Genomic DNA, 17,634 nt, shown 5'->3' with positions numbered 1-17,634 from the left:
CATTTGAGCCTTTGCAGCTTGTATACTTTGTAATGAATGTGTTTATAATAAGATGTTTCACTTGGCTACTGTTTTCTGAACTGGGAAGTTGTACGTATGTATATTTATATAAAAAATTTACTCTTACCTCTCCCATGCCCTAAATTCTGCAATGTATGTACCTTCAGCTGTAAACTCTGGTTTTCTTAAATCTTCTTCTATTACCAGGGGATCCATTTAGTTCTTCAAAATCAAGAACATTCATCATTGAAGGTACACAGTACCCAAGAATGAGTATTAATACATAGCTGTTTCTGAGGCATTTTATGGGACAGATTGTTCGTTCACTCTGCTCCTACTTCCTCTCCTATCACCCACAGAAGTAACTTCCCCATAAAATGCAAGTTACCTGACTTATAAAAACATCTTGCAAGTAAATAAAACTGATTCTGTCCTACCCTTTTGCTTTTTCTTTAATTTTCTTCATTTGTGAGCGCCTATTCCTCATTCTTGAAACATGCATGTTGTCCAATTGCCAGCCCAATAGGCGTCAGCACTTTAATTGAGTTTCCTTTTACTACATGCTTTTAGGTTTGATAGTATTTAATTTTGAATTCCTGTCATTCTGTGAATGGTAGGGCTGTGTACAGTAATGTTGCATAGAATGAACTTCTGCTTAGAAAGTTAACTGCCTGTTTTCACAAGTCTTGTATCTAATTTTGTTTGAAATTAGATTTCCTATCTCATCCTACCAGAATGTTTGCTTTGGCTGTGTTTTGAAATAAATGTTTGTAAGGTGGTGCTAATTTATTTTATTTTCTCTTGCCGTTGTGAGCTTTTTCCTCCTCATTTCCTTCTTGCTAGTCTTTTTGGTACTTTGAGCACTGTAATAAATAGGCTGTTATGATTTATAATCCTAGTAAATATAAATCAATGTATTCCCAAAATGAATCTCATGAAGGGTAGCAGACAGCCTTCCCATTTTCCATTCTGAACGGTGCACCTGCAGAATTAGAATGGGATTGGAGGAGGTTGCTGCAGTTGTACCTAAACTTGGGTAAGTATGAAATCACTGAACTGAAACCTGTTCTTCTGGTCACTGATTAAGCAGCAAAGAATTCAGTTGTTCCGTTTCATTTAAAACCTTAGAGTTTCCATGCACACCTCCTCTTCCTCCTTCTCCCTCATCAGAACCCCGAATATGTTCTGCATTACTGACACAGAGCCATTAGATGTCACAGGCTTACTACATCAAAAAAATGGATTAGAAATTTATATTTCTTGATCCATCCCCCTATTTCCCAAGGTTTGCATCTTGAGGCCACCTGACACTGATTTTTGTGTTTTACAACTGATATAAATCAAACAAAGCCCATCTTTGTAAATTAAACATAAAATAGATTCTTAACATGGCAAGAACTACTAGTCAATATGAAACCTACAACCTTATTAACCCCTTTACTAAACAGGCAATTATCTGCTAGTGTGATTATTTTGACAGATGCAGTGGAATTAAGAAGAACAATTGTAAGTTCAGTTACCTAACATTGAGCCAAAAGTTAAGAATGGTTTTACTATTCATTACAAAAGTAATCCAGTTTTCTGCACCACCTGTTCCTTGATCTGGCTCATACAGTTTTACTACTAATTGAAGTGTGAACCATATGCCCTTGATGATGTGTTGGTAATTAAACTTATCTTCAATCCACTAGTGTGAAACATAAAGTCTGAAACCTTAACCAAATTTATGTAGAAGCTAAATAAAGGTGAGCAAAATAAAATACAGTCTTAAGCTTGAAATTTGGGAGTTCCAGATTACAGTTCAAATGTGAAAATAGTTTCACACCCTGGAAGAGAAAAAAAAGTTTATCATACTGAGGATTTGATAGAAATTGTGTTGGTCTTTTATAAATTGCATTATGTTTTGTAATGGAATGTGAATGTCATTCCAATCTAGATTTAGGTTAGAACTTAGCATTGTCCTAAATAAAAGTTGTTCAAGTGTGTAAATAAATTTGTGATGATGAGGTGAAGCATTGGTTAAAGGATCATCATTTTACCTGGGAGCACTGAGCCACATTTATTTAGGAGGGTGACATTGATACAGGGAGATTTCCTGATGAGCAGTTGAATATTTTAGGCAATAAAGGTGCCAGGTACAATCCTAAGTTTGGTTGGGTTAGCTGATCTTCATTAGGGTCTAATACTTGATGTCAGTTAGGGAGGGGAAATCAGCTGGAATTCCATCCCTGATTGTTGTTTAATAACCCCTAAAAGAAAGCATGGTGTAAAAGCTTGTATGTTGGGAGAAATTCCTTCCCAGAAATAACTTTTGATCCAGGCAGCTGGTGGCTACTGTAGGTGTGATGTCATGTTGCAGCAGTACAAGACATTGGTGGGGCCATTTTTAGAATATTGCATACAATTCTAGTTGCACTGCTATAGGAAGGATGTTGTTAAACAAGAAAAGGTACAGAAAAGAAACTACTAGGATATTGCTAGGACTGGGGTGTTTGAGTTCTAAGGAGAGGCCTGGATAGCCGAGAGATAATGGGAACTGCAGATGCTGGAGAATCCAAGATAACAAAGTGTGGAGCTGGATGAACACATGATGCTGCTTGGCCTGCTGTGTTCATCCACCTCCACACTTTGTTAGCTGGATAGCCTAGGACTTCTTTCTTTGAAAGGCCAAAGGCTGAGGGGTGATCTTATAAGACTTATAAAATCATCAGGGCTTTAGATAAGATGAATAAGCAAGGCCTTTTTTCCAAGGGTAGGGGGAGTACAAAACTAGAGGGCATAGGTGTAAGGTGAGAAGAAAAAGATTTAGAAAGAACCTGAGGGGCAGCTTTTTCTCTCTCAGGATGGTACATATTATGAAATGAGCTGCCCAAGGAAGTGGTAGAGGCAGGTCCAGCTACATCATTTAAAAGATGTTTGGACAGGAATAGGTGAGATTTAGAGGATAAGGGCCAAACACTGGCAAATGGGCCTAGTTCAGTTTACGATACCTGGTTGGCTTGAAGAGTTGTTTCTGTGCTCTATGACGCTACAACTCTATAAACAAAATAGGCTCTGGCTCAACTGTGATATGCTTACCACAACTGAATATTCTCTCCATTGGTCACATGAAGTACGGCAACATGGGTGAGATGCCGGATGACAGTGCTAATGAAAATACTCAACCAAAGAGTTGGCACTTGCCAGGGGTAAATGCGAGGAAGTTTTTTTTAAAAGCTGTATCAAATAAATTTGAAATATACTTTTATTTCCATACCCACACTTTGAGGATGCTACCTAAATAGAATCATGGCAGATTTAAGACATGTTAAATGAAATGTTGTAATCACAGCCTAACTTTACCATTAGAATTTAATTCATGTCATGATATATTACTGACATCTATGGATGTGATAGTTGCATTGCTGCAAGTGACCATTTAGTGCAGGTTTCATTGCATTAATAATTGATTATTGCAGCTGCTATCATAAATTAATTTTAGTGATAGACTGGTACTGCTTTTACCTAAGGTGGTCCTGGTGTAAAATTTTACTATGTACTGCAGTCACCATTGCTGATTGTCCCAATAACAGCTAAAATAAAGACAATGTGTGTGAACAAAATTGAGCAATCAAAGCATTACCTGGTTCAGTCAGTAAAGATGTTGAAATTGAAATGGTTCAAGTTCAGCAACTATCTAGTCCAAATTAATTGACAACAATGTCAGCAAAAGGTGAGATCAGCAATGGGAAATTGATCAAGTGAAAAGTAAATGTATTCCTACAGCACAGTAATAAGCAAAGAATTGAGCTCCATACACTAGGCATATTAAAGTAAACTGGAGTTTAAAATGGAGGCATGTGATAAAGTTGGGCCTATTAATGCTGAAGATGACTGAAAAATGTATTAAGTTTAGGGGATGAGATCGAAGAATAGGTGGGCTGATAGACTTGTAAAGGCAGGACTTAAAGGCTGTGGGTAAGGGGAGTGTTATGGATATGCTGCATATGGATTTCCAGCAGGGATCTGAGAGTCACACAGCAAATTTGTTCTAAAAGATCCAGAAAATTTAATGGGGAAAAAACAGCAATATGAATAGCAAATTGATTGCCGTACAGGAAACAAAGAAGTTTTATAAATAGTAGTTTGGTGAAATGGGTCTTGTTCAAATTGAAGAAATATTATTCTGGTATGTGGATGTAAAACTCAAAATTTACCAATCTCCTTACTATGATGTGTCAGCACTCAGTGAAGTCATTGAGAGAGTTCAGAAAGGCATGGACACACCAGAATGGGTAAAATTATTGACAGACAAGAATATGATAGAAATAATACATTTTGGAAGATGAATGAATAATAAGAATATGTTAGCTTTAAGTTTTTATTAGTAATATACAAGAGTAAAGTAAGTGAGAATTTGCGTGTAATTGAATTTATGTAGTACATATTGCAACCACAGAAAACCTTAGAGCTTTACAGTCAGTGAAGTACTTTTTAAAATTGTAGTTTTTACTATAATATAGGAACTGCAGCCATAGAATTAGGTTTTGGGTACTCTATGATGGGCTTACCATTAAAGCAAAGGAGAGCACAGATCAAATGTTGAAGGATGTGATGGTTTGAGGTAATCAGACCATTTTCACTGGAGCAGTGAGAAGCAAAATGGAGATTAAATTCAAATTTGGAAATTTTTGGGAGTGCGAATAGAGAGAAATTATTTTGTCAGGGTAGGGAGAGTCAGGCATCTGCCTATTCTGTCTGTGTTAGCTCTTTGATAAAAGCTATCAATTTAATCTTGCTTTTCACCATAACTCTGATTTTTTTTTTCCCTTTCCAAATATATATCCAGTTCATTTTCATGAAGCAAATTCCTGTGGTTCTATTTAATCTTGAACAGCGAGGATGCAACACTGTGACCAGATGAGAGCTTTGGAACTGCACCCCTACAATCACACAAAATATGCTAACAATAACATTCGTACCAGTCAATCACTAACTGTTTTGGTCCTAGCCTTTGTGCTAAAGCCTTGATTTTCCTTTTTCATTCAAGTAAAATGAATGCCTGCCAAACCACATAATGCATCACATGTAAAGTAGCAGCCGTATCAGAATTACTGCTGAATTCTTTGTGCTTTTGTTTATGGTGCATGTTTAGCATTTTCAACCTTGGCCTTTTTCTCTTTTCATCTTTGGCCTATATGTGCCTGTGCATAATTCTATGGAAAAGCTGCATTATAGTAGTATGGGCTGAGAAGCCTTGTGGGATTATTGTTTTTTGGGTCTTTTTTTAAAAGACGATCTTTTATTCCACAAGTCTGACAATAAAAATTAAGATATGCCTTGCAAGCAATGTATTCACGTAATAGGACCATACAGGATGGAGGGATGGAGGAAAAGGAAAGGGAGGCAAAAAATTGGCTTACCTACGTTTTGAATTCATTCAGAAAATATCTTATTCTAAAGTGTCAATGCTTAATGCTGCGAACTACTTTCAATCCTTGGCTAAGCATTCAGTTTTGTGCCATTTAACTGATTGCTATTTTTATACCATCCCTCTCTATCCAATTAACAAAATTCTGTCGATTCTACTCTATGTGAGAGCTGTTTGTCCCTTATTGGTGGCCTACATGAGACAATAGACCTTTCTTTTGAGGACTGTAGTAGCATTCGCTTTACACAAAAAAAATTAGGTAGGGATATATTTATTTCATAAAATGCTGTAACCAGGAAATAGTGTTGCGAGGATATTTTTTGTGTTAGTTTATTTATTACTCCCTGTTTCTAATTGCACTATGTATCTCCACCCCATGATGTAAATAGGGAACTCATTTCTCTGCTCTTATGCAATACCATAGTGTTCCAAGAATAAGGGAGAGGTCTGGAGAAAATATCTCCCCATGAGTGTCTATATGTTTTACAGCATAAAGTGCTTTACATTTCTAATCAACATAAAATGGACAATAGTTTTTATTCTGATGTTACTATAGGCAAAATTATTTTGGAAGTTAGAAAAGTATTTCTTTTTTTTTTCAAATAAATTTTAAATTTTATCTAGAATGGAATGTAGTTAGTTCATACCAAGTCACTGCTATCTCAGCAAAGGGAAGTGAACTTTAGATGTTCATTTTGATATCAATTGTTTATGTAAAAAGTCAAAAATGAATTACTATCATGTAAGAAATGCAGTCTGAAAAACTTGTTTGATTTATGCATCTATTATAAAGCAAATCTGTTTTTAAAACAAAACACATTCTACAAATTTGTAGATCTATACACAATATTCTATCAGGTGTTTAGTAAATAGCCTGAGTACTCCATCAGCAACATGGGTGAAGAGTCATCAGTTAGGGGCTTCACCCCTATTCAACAGTGATTCCTACTGCAGTCCATGACAAGGAGCATCAGCCCATACAGTTCAGTAGTTGGTCATACTCATTGTAAGGCTGACACATTAAGAATAGCCACTCAAGAAAATATATTTGAAGGAGACCACCTGTTGTGATTTATGGTGTAGTTGTGGTGTAGTGAGTGGTTGATACTTTCAGTAAAGGAGTGGAGAAAGTTAGTAAGGGAAGTGATTATTCTAGACATAATAAAAACAGAAAATGCCACAAAAGCTTTTCAGGACAGGTTGCATCTTCGGAGCAAAAATCTGTGATCTTTCATCAGGGTCAGATTCATGCAAATTGTGTGGAAAGTCATTGACTTGAAATGTCAACTGTGCTTATCTCTAAAGATTCTGCATTACCTGCTAAGTATTTGCAGAAATTTCTGTTTTTATTTCCAATTTCTAGCACCTGTGGTATTTTATTTTTGCTTTAAAGATTTTCAGATGTTTTCCAGTCAGTACAGTTTTGGTATGCGTGTTATGCACAGTTGAACCAAAGTCTTGACTGCGGTGTTTCAGCCAAGTCTTAACGCATTTAAATTGTACATACTGGAATTTAAGTACCACAGTACAGATTGGAAGGTTTACTTTTGAAAATGCACACATGGTTATACCAATTGATAGATTTGAAATTCAGATTTTCTTCAGTCATACTTATGTCCTTTTAGTCTTGCATATATTGTCAAATCATTTGTTAATTCTTCTTTGTGTGTAGCTTGCTTCATGCCCTCATTTTCCCATTGATTTCACAGTGGATACTTTTCACCTAGCAGAGTCTCCCATGGGACACAACCTTTCATATTTACAGTTGGATATTGTCATTTTACACTTGTGTTTAGCTGTTCACAGGATGGCTTTCTTCTTCCTGCAAAGGGGTATGATAGACATTTTCTTCTCCACGGTGGCTTTAGCCAACCAAAATTTTGGAAAGCTTGGCTTCACGCACAATCACCATTCTCATTGGGACTCAATAAAGTGCTGACAAGGGGTGCTGTTGCCTGGAGCATAGTGGTTGTGACTGTACTTATGACCTTGCTCCTCAGTAACACTGCAATTTGTGTAGCCTTTCTGAAAAAAAGGCTATATGACACACTGAAAACTTTTAAAAACACATGGCTCGTCTGTCAGTAGGAAAGAGCAAGTTTAAATTAATTCAGAACATTTGCCAATTCTCGAACTGAACTTGCTGATGATTTACAGCAAACGTAACATTTCATGACAAATGTGACACTGTTAGCCAACTGTCAAGCAAAATATTCATTTTTACACATGCTGATTAAATAACATACAAAAATTGTATTTCCTTGCTTCTTGAATTCACCACTGAGTTCTTCAGTGTTTCCAAAGAATGTAACAGCTAATTTTTGAAATGCAGTTATCTAAGAGCAGAAATTAAGTGTCAATCTCTTCTGGTCATGTGGGCTGAATGTTAACTTAAATGTCAGAACTATCAAAAGAGGGATCTTTTCACCACCTGAGCAGACCATTAACACATTTGCTCATCCAATGATGGTACCCAAAATGCTGAGATGTGAGTACAGGTTGTGCTGTCATGCCTTGGGGGGTGGGAAAAAATACCTTTCTGTGGTCAGTCTTGGCAAATCAAAAAAATCTTGCCCTGGAATTTATATCATATTCACGCAGTGAGAATCTGACTCCACTAATTTTATAGTGAATCTTATTTTGACTAATTAGCCCTGACAGTTCAATGGAGCACTCTCTCAGAACTCTGAAATCAAATATGAGCCATCTAACAAGGCAAATGTTGGTGTCTTTTCATGTTGGGGCTGATAAAAATATAGCTGTGGGAAAGCATGCCTCCAAGCTACCTCCATCCATTGAGTTATTGTTTATCTGGGCCTGTAAAATTGGAGAAACACAATCATTTTTGTAGAACAAACTAGAATTTAAACCTTTCTCTGGATATCGTTTCATTACCACAGCATCATAGAATCAGAGAATTAAAAACTAAAATCTCTCAAAAATGTGAGCCACTGATTTAGCTGTAATTGCCAAGTGCAAATCAATCATCCTGATTTTAAAAAGTGATAATTTACTACATCACACTTGTAATTTACTACATTAAAATGAAACAACTCCTTATTGATCACAAATGTCACTGCAAACGTTTTTCTAATGTTGACAGTTTGGCAGAAGAAAGGTGACGTGGCCGTGAAGCAATAGAACTGGAAAAACTAGAAAGTGAACACATTGAGTACGGACTGATCAAAATGTGAGACAAGCAGTTGATAAGTACTGTAACTTTAGCAATTTAAATATGTCACTATTATGAATTCCTGTAGGCTAAGATTGCTAATTTAGTGTCAGTGTTGTTGTTTTATACTATAGACACATGCAAGTTTAATTAGAACTTGCTTCAGTTTATTTCATTCACCCTTAAGCTGAGAAGGCTTTTAATTAAATGAGCAGTTCAAGTCTCCAATGATACTTACTTCCTAGAATTAAATTTGGGCAAGGCTGAAGGTGGTGCCTGTGAAAACATATAGCAGCAACTCTGGACATTTGAGAAACACAAACAAGAAAATTGAAAGGAAAATGTTGTTGCCCAAAAATATACCAGATATAAGAAAAGGTTTGGCATTTTTGGTGCATGTCGTATTCCAATATTTGGCAAAGGAGATAACCTCTTCCTTTTTCAACACAATTAATCTTGTACAAACTATGCCACAAAGAGAAATTTCTACAAAATTTTTGTTTGATCCAGTTAAGTATTTGAATGTGTTTTATTTTCTCTTTCTGTAAGCAAAATGTCCTGGAATTGATTAATTTTTAAATTGGCACTGTGAGAAGTAAAATGCACAACCAGTTTATGCACAAGGCATCATAGACACCAATGAGATGAATGACCTGCTGTTTTTTTGGCAATTTTGGTTGTGATGTTGGTTGGTCAGAGGAATCAGCTTTTCAACAAATAATGCTATTGGAAATTTTTGTATTCATCCAAGATGGTAGTCCAGGTTTCAGATTAACATCTCGTCCAAAAAGTAAAACTGATGTTGAAGTGTCCAGTTAGATTTTATTCTGAAATCTTGAAAACTGTTTGTGTTCAATTACAAGATTTGGGTATTTTTGGCAATGCCAACATTCATTGCTCACCTCTAACTTCCCTTGAGAAGATGATGATGACCTGCCACCTTGAACTGCTGGAGTCCATGTGGTGAAGGTGCTCCCATTATGCTGTTAAGTAGGAAGCTGTAGGTATTGACTTAGTGACAATGAAAGAACGCATCTACTTCTGAGTTAGTGACTTGGAAGAATATTTAAAGATGGTGGTGTTTCCAGGGGCCTGCTACTCTTGTCCTTCTAGATAGTAGAAGTCTGAATTAAGGAAGTGCTCAAAAAGACTTTAGTTGCTACGGTGTATCTTTTGGATAGTGCATGATGTTGAGTAAACCTTAAACTTCTTGTTGCCTATTAAGTCAGCAACAAGATATTGAGTTGAGATTGACACTTTACATGATATTGAAGGCCTTGATGAGGTTTTATGATTTACAGAGGTGCAACGAGTCAAAGCTGAGCAACCATACTTTTCCTTCTATCAGTGAGGAACACCCACTTTTTTGTCATCTTGTTCTTTTAGAATCGCTAAGCTTAATGGGAATTTTGCCTAAAACTTAAATTTGAGTGGCCTCCTCAAAAAAGAGTTGTATTCTGAAGATGTCAAAAATTGAGTTAGAAGCTGCACAGTGGTAAACAGAATTTTAAGAATGTCTTTGAATGGTTACCGTAAAGATTAGATCACATTCTGCTCACTAAAATGAGGATACAAGGGCTGGGAATGAAACATGACCATTTCAGGCACCGTGTTCAGAAAATACTTTTAGGTGGGGTATATTATAGCAGAATTAAAAATTATTCTGGCCAAGCAAACTGCCTCAGATCTAACCTCAGAAGAGACTACCATGCTGAACATGTGTGGGACTTTTCCATTTCCCACACTAAGGCTTCATTGAGATCACTGATTTACTATGTGTTTTGTACTATAGGCCTGTATCTAATAAGAACTGAAATAAATGAGAATCCAGGACCTAAAAAGTGAAAGGCCAGTGTATATCCCACAGCAGTCCCTACTTTAGCAGTTTTTTCTTTGATATACCATTGATCTTTGTATTCTGTCATGCTTTTACCAGGTATTGCATTGTGAAATCTGTTGTAGGTAGGCCTTCAAAAAAGGGATGTTGTCTCTTGAGTCGATCCTCGGACAAACAATTTTTTGTTTTGTTAATTCTTAACGTGACATTATTTGTCAGTTGTATTCACTATTTTGCACACATTTCCATTTTTTTTTTCACATATTTCAGAAAATACAGAAAAATTGGCTTATTCTTTCTTTTAATTTTCTTTCCCTTCTATCACACATTTACTCAAGTATCATAATTATCACACAAATTCCTCCCTTATTTATTTTAGTAGACCAGCAATGTGAAGGACTTCTGAGGGAAAGTAAAAGATTAGAATGCCTCATGATTCCACTGTTGCAAGACTGATGTACACTGCTTGCAAGATGTCTTGCGGCAAAAAGATCCCTGTTGTGAAACCAGTAGCAATATACAGGCATATTATGCAGCAGCCCAGATAAGTCACTAAAAAAATTATATATAAATGGCTTCTTCTCTCCTGGCAGAAACCGTGAGAGCAATGACACATGTAATTAACCAAGGAATGGCTATGTACTGGGGCACCTCACGATGGAGTGCGATGGAGATCATGGTAAGAACAGTACAGGAGTTTGAACTTCAGAAAAATTAATTATTTTGCTCTCTTTTTCCAGAAATAATTAATGTTACAGTGCCCTGAGGCAATATTTCTGTTGTGTCAAGAGAAGTGGAATTTCGGTTAACATCCAAAATTCTTTGCTTCTAGATCCAACTGAGTTCACGTTATGCTATTGCATATGGAGCAGTGTCAGACCATTCTATAGCAACAGTTTAATGCTGCAGCATCCTGCAATAATTCAGCTTTCCGAATAGAACATTTCCACCGAGATAGTGACTATATTAATAAAATAACAGTAGTCACAATAGGTTTACCTGTGGAATTTTATGTATGATTGTATGGAAGTAACTAATTTTTTTATTTCAGATTTTATTAATTATTCATATTATGTAAAGTTGGCAATTGCGGAATAGATTTTCATTAATAATGTACAGTGATATGAAAATGTTTTAACTTTTTTGGTTATAAACATAAAGTGTCAGTGTTTCTAGTTTCAAAAGGTAATGCATGTGTCAAGTTTTCTAAACCACCAAATGCAAAAGTATTAATAGCACAGTAAACAGTCTGTGCTGAGTAGTGACTATAGAGATGTCAATCCCTTGCATTAGGAAATGGAAGAATTGCACAGCTTTCTGCTGACTCACTGTCTGAAGATTTAAACCACAAAGAATTGTTAGTTTTGCCCTAGCCACTACTACCCAAATTTGATTGGGAATGATTAGAGTTTCTTAAAAGCACCCCTCTCAAATGTGATACAATCCAGAGGGATTTTCCAGTGATTGAGTTGAGTTGTTCACAGGCCCCTTTCTGTTTATTGCTCCTCAGTCACCTTTTAAGCATCCTTTTGAATTTTAATCTTCTCCCTCAGTATTCACTGCCTGCCACAATATGCTGATTTTCTTCACATGTGAGTTTGGAGTCATGTGTTAATATATATCACCTTCTGTACAATGGTGTTCATATTTACTGTTGTCCTAGATTATGGGTCTGGGCCCTTCATCATGGCTTGATGAAGAATCATTCCGAAAAACAGTTCCAATAACTGAACTCCTTTTTGCTTTTTCTGTACAGATGAATCCCCATTGATTTTTCTGAACAGTTATTCCTCAACTAATACATGTGAAATGTGCAGCCCAAATTTTAATTCTCACTTCACAATCTCCACATTTGTTAATTATTATGTGACTAGAGCATCTTCCTAAGCCTCGCTAAATGTTGTTCAAGGATCCAACTAGAGACTTGTATGAGCATTCACCTTGTGGACCATTCATCACTTAGGATTGTATGTTTTAAAATAGAGTGCTGATCCCTCTGTACCTCCATTGAGTTATATTTATCATTTTTTTCCTATTTGACTTCCAAAGAATAGCTTCCATTTTCCTCTTGTGCGTACAACTACACAGGTTAAAATATAATTACGTTTTAAAATTAAATTTCTTCCTTATGCTGCATGTAAATCACAGTGTGTATTTCTTTTCACAAACAATTATTCTTTTACAAGTCACTATTTTGGAATTTTTAAATATGCCTTTTCCTCAACAGCATGATCCATAGAAAATGTACAGACTGATACTAAAAGCAACAGTGATGTCAGAAATAGTTCTAAATTTTAATTGCCAAGAAGTAACTATTAATAGAAATGCAGCCAATACAATTGTATTTAGTCCCATTTGTGCCAATTTTAGTTACATTTTGAAACCTTTTGCGAGAGTAGGTGCAATTTGATTGGCCTTAAGAAATTCTGTGTTTGTGATGGTGTACAGTAGTATGATATTAAGGATCCATGCCTTTGATGCCATGATTGCAAACTAGATTCACCTCTTCCTTACTGAATGAGCCTGTTCTCCCTCAACAGAGTCACTGACCAAAGAATTTGTAAGCCAGCAGGCTATATATTTGTGAAGACTGTGTTTCAATTGCACGGAAATTTTGTGGTTCAAGTATTGTGGTGGTATCAATTTTTTATTTAATGAACCCCGTTCATTTGTTAAAAGCTGCACCATTTAGTTAGATTTCTCCACTGCATTAGTCACTGTATTGGATTTTTAAAAAGCCAGAGACTACAGCTACTATATTTCTGAGTTCATAACAATATCTCTACTGACCTCGACTCATTTCCCTCATATTTGGGTAATCCACCAAACACCATCACCATTGACTAGGTACTATTAAACATGCAACTAGCAATAATAGCTAGATCATAGTTCTAGTGTTGCCAGTGACTCTCACCACACCATGAGCAATTTTTATGTTAAAAACTCTCTCCATCACCCACATCTCCTCACCTGAGATTGCCTTAGACAAAAAAAAGGGATTTCACATAAAATTCTGATGGATTGGTTTTGGGACAGGGAAGGCAAATTTGACTGTTAACAAAGGCTCATTGGCATCAAATCATCAACCCCATTCTGTAAAGTACTGAGATATGAGCTATGAGCCTAGTTTCTGGTGCAGAATTGAGACCTCAAAGTAAGTGTAAAATATGAATAGCCAGGTTCTTTCTGATTTAGAACATTGGAATTTGTAGTACCATGTTTCCTCCCATAACAGATAAGTGACTGTGGTACTTGTAAGACTGCCAGAATTCTACACTGTAACCATCACAGCGCTAGTATTTATGAGACTGTCATGTTTGAAAATGTGCTGTGAATGTTTAGTATAATTTTGTTATCCAAGGGTATAATGTAGATCAGATGTAATGCAAAGAAAATGGAAAATTTTTGTTTGATAATTATCTAGTCACATTGATAGCACAGGCCCTTGGCAGTTAGTCAGAACAAGTGAAAAGTTAGGCATCAGAAAATTCTATCTGGTCTATCAGAGTCTGCGTTCTTTCTTCAGTGCAGCATCCTACATGTTAAAAGTATATCCCTGCCCTTCTACCACACATTAACACTGCAGTGTGGTAACCGAATGTATTTTGAATAATCGGTATGTTTTGCTTCTGTTACTTTGGTAAATTATTCCAAGCAGCATTTTTTGATTCAAGAATTTATTCCTAGTAACTGTTCTAGGTTTACTGTTGATGTCAGCTGTTTTGCAGTGCAGTGATGCCAACAGCATGGATTCAGTTCCAGTTACTGTCTGCGGTTACCATGAAGCACTATCCTTCTCAACTTCTCCTCTCACCTGAGGCTTGTTGACCATATAGGTTAAACCAGCACCGGTCATCTCTCTAATGAGAAAGTGATCTGATAAGACAGTGGTGAATTTACTTACTTGAATTTACCATTGATGAATTTCCATTTTTATCTTTTGCTTCCATCTCTTCAAGTGCTTAATAACAAGGTATACTGCAACTGAACATTGATTTTGTTTTTATGAGCAGAAACTGTTGGAAAAGCAGGCTTGATGATTCCTCTTTCAAGATACCAAATTATTCTGTAACTGTCTCTGTCCTTTAGGAAGCTTACTCAGTGGCTCGACAATTTAACCTCATCCCCCCAATATGTGAACAAGCTGAATATCACCTCTTCCAGAGAGAGAAAGTTGAAGTGCAGCTTCCAGAGCTCTTCCATAAGATTGGTAAATATGTTTGCCAACTTGTAAATAAAAATTACCTACTTTGAATAATTTCTTTCTTTTATCAAAATTTCTCTACTTGTCCTGGAGTATATTTCTACAGGTGCTGAACTATCTTTGGCCCTTTAACCAAGTATCAAGCAAAGAATCTGGAAACTGAGAAAATAGATTTCAAAGTTTTTGAGTGTTTGATTTACCTTTAAGCACTTTTTGTACATCACAACAACTTTTAATGTAATAAAATTTCCCAATACACTTCAGAATCATAATCAAGCAACATTTAATTTGGGTAACAGTGAAAATGGCCAAAAGCTTAATCGGATGTAATTTTAAAGAACATCTGAAAACAGAAGAGAGAAGAAAACAAAGATTTAAGGAGGCAATTCCAAAGGAAAAGGTTTTAGCAACTGAAAGCACTAATAATGGAGCAGTCAAAATCGGGGATATTCCAAGGGCTCAAAATAGAGGAGTGTGGATACTTGAGGGTTGTGAGACTGAAAGAGATTACTGAAATGGGAGAGGGTGGTGGCACAATGCCATGGAGCCATGGAGGTTTTTATTTTAAAAGAGTGAAAATTTTATAATAGAGGCATCACTTAACTGGGAGCTAATGTAGTTCATCAAGGATGGGGGTGATAGGTGAATGGTACTTAGAGTTATGACATGGGCTGCAGAAATTTGGATGATCTCAAATGTAGGGAGGATAAAACATGGGAGGCCACTCAAGTGTCCTAAGGCAGCCAGGTTTATGCCAATAGAGTTGTAGCTGAGCTAGAGAGGAGTGGAGCCAGACAATCTTGCTGAGGTGAAAATAAGTGAACTTGGTTGGACACCAAGATTACCGATAGTCTGGTTTAGCCTAGTATAGTTGCCAAACCAAAGAATCAATGGCTAGATGCCTAGGTATAAGAAGGATTTGGAAGCTTTAGAAAGGGTGCAGAGGAGATTTACTAGGATGGAGGGAAGGTCTTACGAGGAAAGGCTGAGGGACTTGAGGCTGTTTTCATTGGAAAGAAGAGGTTGAGAGGTGACTTAATTGAAACATATAAAATAATCAGAGTGTTAGATAGGGTGGATAGGGAGAGCCTTTTTCCTAGGATGGTGACGGCAAGCTTTAAATAGAGGGGTGAAAGATATAGGACAGATGTCAGAGGTAGTTTCTTTACTCAGAGAGTAGTAAGGGAATGGAATGCTTTGCCGGCAAGGGTAGTAGATTTGCCAACTTCAGGTACATTTAAGTCGTCATTGGATAAGCGTATGGATGTACATGGAATAGTGTAGGTTAGATGGGCTTCAGATCGGTATGACAGGTCGGCACAACATCGAGGGCCGAAGGGCCTGTACTGTGCTGTAATGTTCTATGTAATGAAGTTTTGTTGAGAGGATCAAGAATAACTTTGATCTTTTCAATGTTTAATGAGAGGAGATTTCTGCTCATTCTGTGCTTGATATCGTCAAATCAATCTGACAATTTATAGAGTAACAAGGTTTAGAAATGTAATGGTCTGATAATGCTATTTGTCATCAACATATATGTGGAAACTGGTGCTGTGTTTTTGAATGGTACTGCCATGGAGCCGCATATCAAAGGTAGCAACACAGGTTTGGGTAATAAAGTTATGTTGGGTGATTGTCAACAAGAGTCCTCTCCAGCTGGGCAATAGTGGTTAGGCGTTGGAGAAGGTTCGTATAGTTAGCCACATCAAAGGTTGCTGACAGGTCGAGAAGCCTCAGTTACTTTAGTCTGTCTCAGGATATCATTTTTAACTTTGATAAGAGCTGGTTTGATGCTATGGCTAAGGCAGAAACCTTATCGGAGGGTTTCTGATATGGAGTCTGAGAAAAGTCTGGGAGGCAGTAGCATGTTCAAGAATTTTGGAGAGGAAATGTTGGAAATGTGATACTAATTTGCAAATCTGAAGAACTCAAGGGTTTTATTTAATGAGGGATATTGACAGCAGATTTGAAAGACAGTAGCTGAAGTGAGAGAGAGAACGATACAAGTTAAAGCTGGAAACAGGAAGGGAAGTTGTATGGTCAGCAGTACATTGGAAAAAGAGTTATGAGAGACAGGAGATGGGCCTCATCAATGAAATTAGTTCAGAGAGAATATTGGGGAGAGAGAAAATAAAGATTGATGTGAGATTAGGCCTGAGAACCTGTGGGGAGTTTTAGATGAGTTTGACCAAACGGTTGGAGAAATGGTAGAGTCTGCTGTGATCAGATGGTCTCCATATTAGTGACAGTGAATTCAGTGAGTTCCTGCTCTTGTTGAAGGTGAAGATAGAGGAGACACAGGTTTCAGAAGAGTATTTGCAGCAGATAAAAGATGCTGGAGGTTATCTTTGCATTCCAATTATTCCTAAATTAGTGAGTGGTTTAGACAGGTGAGCAGAATACAATAGTGCTTCATGTGATCCAGGCAGGTTTGGTAGTTAATCATTTAACCAGTTGTCCTCAAAATCCCTTCCAGCCTGCATTCTTTGGACTTGCGGGAATGGAGGTGAGGGCCATATCAGGGGACTAACTAGAGAAACAGCATAAAATACAATATTTTTAACGGAAATGATGGTTTCAAAAGTAGTAGTGAGGTTTGCAGTTGAGTAGATCTGTAACTGCAAAATATCTTATTAATGAAGAGTCAAATTCTAGATGGGGATTTAGAGTTTGAAAGCGCAGCTGTTTTGTTCAAGGGTGAAAACCCCCAATTTCTACCCTAGTTCTGCTGAGATTACCATATGGCTGCTTTCCCAAGCAGTAACAGTTGCTCCCAGTGCATTACTCGAGCTGAGTAAGTGTAACTTACTTTTCTGATTTTATTCCTCTTTGTTGAAGGTGTTGGTGCAATGACATGGTCCCCTTTGGCCTGTGGCATTATCTCTGGAAAATATGATGCAGGGGTTCCTCCTTATTCTCGAGCTTCCCTAAAGGTACAGTAGGAATGTCTTTGTATTGACTTTTTTTAATGTTTGTTTATGGAATATGGGCATCACAGGCCAGGTAAGCAC

The 17,634-nt window shown here is 36.9% G+C and overlaps 1 protein-coding gene across 17 annotated transcripts in view; it reads left to right on the top strand.

Moving 5' to 3' along the window:
* Positions 1-17,634, top strand: part of kcnab2a (potassium voltage-gated channel subfamily A regulatory beta subunit 2a) — a 275,606-nt gene that overhangs the window by 245,662 nt on the left and 12,310 nt on the right. For 14 of the 17 annotated variants that reach the window (XM_059655603.1, XM_048561311.1, XM_048561314.2 and 11 more), the window contains 4 exons: positions 208-252; positions 11,013-11,098; positions 14,509-14,629; positions 17,462-17,556. In XM_059655603.1, coding sequence (XP_059511586.1) covers positions 208-252; positions 11,013-11,098; positions 14,509-14,629; positions 17,462-17,556 — 347 coding nt within the window. The remainder of the gene's footprint in view (positions 1-207; positions 253-11,012; positions 11,099-14,508; positions 14,630-17,461; positions 17,557-17,634) is intronic. The other 3 variants (XM_048561316.2, XM_048561315.2, XM_048561304.2) reach the window with 1 other exon arrangement.

The sequence above is a fragment of the Stegostoma tigrinum genome, chromosome 28 (genome assembly GCF_030684315.1).
Source record: "Stegostoma tigrinum isolate sSteTig4 chromosome 28, sSteTig4.hap1, whole genome shotgun sequence".
Lineage (NCBI taxonomy): Eukaryota > Metazoa > Chordata > Chondrichthyes > Orectolobiformes > Stegostomatidae > Stegostoma > Stegostoma tigrinum.
Note: the sequence above shows the minus strand (reverse complement) of the source record. Positions and strands in the feature narration are given on the sequence as shown.